We start from the raw sequence: 4,948 nt of genomic DNA, 5'->3' as shown, positions 1-4,948 counted from the left end.
ATTTCAGTAATCCGTCAGACACTGTGAAATAACTCGTGCTCCAAGGTAAGCCTGTAGAAGCTATTATTTGAAAAAGACTGTAATTATGTAAATATAAGGCCACAAGGTTCACAAACAAGAGGAAAAGTTACTGTGACTTGTGTTTGTTCACAGCTCTCTCTGGTCCCTTCACAGTGAGGATTCTGTGTTGCAAAGTTGTTGTCATGAACTCATTCTCACTTCCGCACACACCAATGAACCGAAACAGCCTGTTTACCAAAATGTATTTTTTATTAAAATTCATATTTGTAAAGGAGAGATCATTACAACAAATGAGGTAAACCAACACATATGACATAGTTCTCACTCTAAAAATAAATTTCAATTCAGCAATTGATTTGATTCCACAAAGTCTAAGAGAAAGAGTCAGGCCAAGTGCTACTCATGTGGTGAGATGCCAGACAAGGCAGGATCCACCCTGACTCAGCTTGGAGGTGTCAGTCCCCAGGGGCTGGGAGTCTTCCAGGGACCAAACCCTTCTCACTGTGTTGTCCTTGTCTCCCCCGTCAGATTTGTAGAAAGGAGGAGATGAGTGAAGGCCAGGGACTGACAGCAGTGACCTCGTCACCTACTGCTCTAACCAGGGGTCCCCCATCAGCATCTCCCCATTAAAGGCTGTGTAAAGGTTTTGATTGTGCAAATTCACTCCCTCGTCAGCCCTAAAGGAGACTTAACAGCAAGGAAATACCAGCTCTGGAAAAGTTCAATTTCAAAAGTAATAACCTGGCAAGCAACAAGCCTGTAAAATGTAAGCCACTTTGCAAGGCAGAAGGAGAAGACTTACACTTCCTTTTTTTCTTTCCCTAAGTTTTCTTCCATGCATGTACAAGTGGACCTTTAATCGAAAAGTTTATGAAGTTACTGCAAGTCTGTGAGAATCATGTTGACCACCCTGTGCAATTAAGCTTTCTCATTAAGGAGCAAGCCCCATAGCCTGAATGCCTCAGAAGTGGCTGCAATGTTGTTTCACCCTGTATAACGGTATAGGAGAGTGAGGAGAACCTCAGCTCTGCTCCTCAGGATGAGGAGACAAACACGGAATGGCTGGACTGGCTGCCAGCTCCCAAACAGTACAAAACAAACACCACCAGCAGCAGAACCAAGTAATGCCCCAAAATTCACTCTAATCAGTGGCTGACAAACTCCTAAACATTGGGAATTCCTGTGTGGCTGCAGCTTAGTCCAGGGCCTTAGTCCAGGTCCGCTTTGATGGATCAAGGTATTCTGGAGGAGACAAACTATGCAGATGAAGCAGAGATGGAGTTTCAGTGCTCCATCCACCCCAGTGAAACTCATCCAGGCCTTGGGTGTTCACGCTGTGACAAAGACAGTTTCTGGTACCCAAGACATGAAACTTTCATCACATCTGCCAAGTTGATAAAGATAAATTGATAAAGAAATTTCATGACTCCACACAGATAAAACATGAGGTGAATGCACTGTTTCAATCCCCCTGGGATCCTCAGGGGAGGTGAGCGGGACTTAAAATGCACAGAGGCTGGGTGCTAGTCTGCACAGGCAGGATGTGAGGCTGCAGGAGCAGATCCACGGCTCTCAGTGCAGAGGGAAGGCTCTACCACATCCGGTACCACGTTTCCAGTAAATGCTTTCAGCAAGAGCCAGAGATGCATTCACTGTGTGCACGATGGGTTCACTGCACCTTGGCAGCTGCAGCACTGACATCCCGACAAAACTCTCCACGTCAGAAGTCAGTTAAAGGCTATAGATCTTGAGAGGGAGACAAAAAGAGAGGTGTCATACTTAGGACAGATATTTTTCAAACAGAAATAATAAAAAAAAAAACTTAAAAAAACCCCAACTATTGTTTGAGGAACTAAAGCAATCCATGTTAAGTTGCTGGTTTATTACACATCCTGCTATGGCTCTGTATGAGAGTCTGAAAAGGCAGACTAGCACAAAGATTAGCAGAGAAACCTGTTTAGACTCAGCCAAACTCCAAGGGAGCCATTCACACTGACAAGAGGCAGCACCCCTTGCTCCCAAGTGTCCTCTGCCAGCATGGGTAGGTTTTTAGCATGGCAGATGTCCCACAGAATTGTTTAGGCTGGAAAAGACTTTCAAGATCATTGAGTTCAACCATTTCCCCAGCACTGCCACATCCACCACTAACTCACATCCCCAAGTTCTATATCTACACATCTTTTAAATCCTTCCAGGAATGGTGACTCCACCACTGCCCTGGGCAGCCTGTGCCAGGGCTTGGCAACCCTTTCAGGGAGGAATTTTTTCCTAATTCAATCAACCCAAAGCTCCCCTCCCACCACTGTTTCTTTCACTGGATCATACCATCCTGCTGCCCTGTCTGGCCAGGGTCGGTGGTGACCGACGGGCTGGGTGTATTGCTCTGCAAAAATCGACGGAAGTCCTTAATCATGGGGCGGAGGACCTGGATGAGGGCACTGAGAGCTGCCTGCGTGCCCTCCATGGCCTGGGCCTGCCGCTCCTGCGCACACGCCTGCACCTCCTGCGAGCGCCGGATCATCTGCAGCAGGTCGTTCTGCTGCTCCAGGTGCTGGGCAATCTCCTTCACGTGCAGGTTGGTCACTCGCTGCTCCTGCAGGAGCTTGGCTGAGTTGAGGGCAATGCGGCTTTTCAGCTCCTGGGGCTTGGCAGACACCTCGTGCTGATGGGCCATCATCTCCAAGGGCGCCTCGGCGGTCACGGCGGCGGGGGCTTCCGTGGTGCAGTACTCCACCACGCCGTCCTCCAGACTGTGGTAGGTTGTCTCTGCAGGAACTGAGAACAAAGGACAGAAAGGGAGTCAGGAGTAGCTGTGGTACAGGATCTTTATCTACGGGACTATTCAGTGAATATCACAGGAATACACGCCTGTTCAGTGAGATAACACACAATGGCCAGCAATGCACAAAATGACCTATTTAAGTCTACTCCACCCTCAGTCGAGCTTCCTTCTGGGCTGTACAATCCAAAGGAATAGGGAATGCCTTATCTGTCTAGACAATATCATTTTTCAATCTCCAGTTTAGAACAATCCTTCCAAGCAGCATGAACTGACTGGCATAACAGCAAAGACCCCGAATGGCCCCTGTGGGTAGAAGAGCTGCTCTTTGGGAAACTGCCACTGGAAAATCAGCCCTGAAGATGTTTTTCCCCGTGCTCTGGTTCCCAGAGAGGGACTGAAGCATCTCCCAAGGTGTAATGGATCCTTGATTCCCTTGTCCTCAAGGCTGAGTCCAGCTGTCAAAGCTGCCTTTCAGTACCTGCGTGTCTTGCGGCCACTCCCCTACACCACAAGGGCAGTCTGGGAGGAGCATTTCATTACAGAGACGTGGGGATTTCATTTTGCTGGGCTTTCTCTCTGCCCAAAGAACTCGTGGGCACCCTCTCCCTGGAAACGCTCAAGGCCAGGCTGGACGCAGCAACCTGCTCTAGTACAAGTGTCTCTACCCATGGGAGAAGGTTGGAACTGGGTGCTCCTTTCCAACCGCAGCCATTCTGTGGCTCTGTCCCCGCACTGGGGGTGTTCTCGCAGGGGGTGCCGGTGCGGCCCTGCAGCAGCCCGGAGCGTTCCGGCAGCACTCACTCTGGGTCAGGGTGACCGTGGTGGCCGACGCGGTGATGGGGATCTCGCTCCCGTCACCCGCGCCGCAGTCGCCGCTCGGCAGGCTGATGATGGTGGCCTCTCCCAGCAGGTTGCAGATGCGCTGCTGCATGGGCGTGAGGATCACCGGCGCGGCCGCGGCGCCCGCCGCCTCCTCGCCCTCGGGCCCGTTGCCGCCGCCGTTCTGGCTCTCGCCTCCGCCCTCCATGGCGGCCCGCACCTGGGCCACTTTGCGCCGCACCTCGGTCTTGAGGTCGGACCACTTCTTCTTGACCTCGGGCAGCTCGCGGTGGCAGGTGGCGACGGCGTTGACGCGGCGCAGGATGTCGTGCCAGGCGGCGGCCTTGGCGGCCAGCGGCACGCCCGCGTTGAAGTGGTTGACGAGGAGGTGCTTGCCCCGCTCCAGCTCCTCCACGATGATCTCCACCTCCCGCTCCGAGAAGTTCATCTTCCGCTTCTTGGCCGGGGGCGCCGGCGGCGACGCCATGGCCATGGGGGGCAGCGGGGACGGGGCACGGGGTCACACCTGGGGGGGACGCGGGGCAGGGCCGAGGGGCGGCAGGGCCCCCCCAGCCCCGGGGCCGGGGACAACAGGGGGGCCCCGAGGCCCCTCAGGGCCCCGAGGGCTCGGTCCCCCCCGCTCCCCCTTTGGCACCGCCAACGATACGCAAATTGCGTACGGCGCCCGCCCGGCAGCCCCGCGCAACGGCCCCCGCCCTGCGGCACTGGCGTAATGGCTTCCAGAATCGGCCCCTCTTCCTGCCACGCCTGATTGGTCCGCCCGCCTGCCCGTCACATGAATTTCCCGCCTCCCGCCTGCATTATCGCATTATTATTGGTCAACAGGCCTGTCCATCAGGCAGACAAGAGGCGGCCCCGCCCCGCCGCTGGTCTCAGGGCACTGGGCCTGCGTGGGGCCGGTGAGGGGTTGGGCCCGCCCGTGGATTTCCTTGCTCTAATCCCATTGGGTGCCGCTCCTGTCCATCATTCCAGAGCGCGCACTGCTTTCCAGCCTGCCGGATGCGCGCGGCGTCAGTCAAGCTCAAACTGCCTCCCGGCTCCCGCTCTGATTGGTGGCGGTCTCCTCATCCCCGCCTGCCCGGCCGGCTCAGCCAATGGCGGCTCGGCCCGCGCGCCTGCACCGCCCCCCCGCAACGCTCCGAAACAGCGCCGCGCTTCCTCCCGATTGGTGCAGGCGGGGGCGTTCTCGGTGACGTCACGACCCGCCACTCCGGGTGGGCGCCGCGGGGGCGTGTCCCAGGGCGTGTCGCCCGCTGTGATTGGCCGGCGCGGGGCGTCACGTGGCGAGGACGGCGCGTGGCGCGA

The 4,948-nt window shown here is 55.4% G+C and overlaps 1 protein-coding gene across 3 annotated transcripts; it reads right to left on the bottom strand.

Annotated features, from left to right (window-relative positions):
- Positions 1-251: 251 nt before the first annotated feature.
- NAIF1 (nuclear apoptosis inducing factor 1) lies at positions 252-4,358 on the bottom strand. Of its 3 annotated transcripts, none has more exons than XM_064393568.1 (3): positions 3,605-4,358; positions 2,347-2,796; positions 252-1,759 (listed from the first exon to the last, which is right to left on the bottom strand). In XM_064393568.1, the coding sequence occupies exons 1-3, from the start codon at positions 4,113-4,115 to the stop codon at positions 1,749-1,751; spliced, it is 972 nt and encodes a 323-aa protein (XP_064249638.1). In that variant the 5' UTR covers positions 4,116-4,358; the 3' UTR covers positions 252-1,748. The 3 variants fall into 3 exon arrangements, with proteins under 3 accessions (XP_064249638.1, XP_064249639.1, XP_064249637.1); XM_064393569.1 differs by having other exon boundaries at positions 252-1,767; positions 3,605-4,357; XM_064393567.1 differs by lacking the exon at positions 252-1,759 and having other exon boundaries at positions 1,778-2,796.
- Positions 4,359-4,948: the final 590 nt, after the last annotated feature.

This window comes from Passer domesticus, chromosome 18 (genome assembly GCF_036417665.1).
Source record: "Passer domesticus isolate bPasDom1 chromosome 18, bPasDom1.hap1, whole genome shotgun sequence".
NCBI lineage: Eukaryota > Metazoa > Chordata > Aves > Passeriformes > Passeridae > Passer > Passer domesticus.
This window is presented reverse-complemented; position numbering and strand designations above follow the sequence as displayed.

Bases quoted from the DNA above. Each gene is read 5' to 3' on its own strand.
- NAIF1 (XM_064393567.1), bottom strand. From the start codon at position 4,115: ATGGCCATGGCGTCGCCGCCGGCGCCCCCGGCCAAGAAGCGGAAGATG. The intron at 2,797-3,604 runs GTGAGTGCTGCC...CTTTGTTCTCAG, and splicing joins CACGGTCACCCTGACCCAGA to TTCCTGCAGAGACAACCTAC.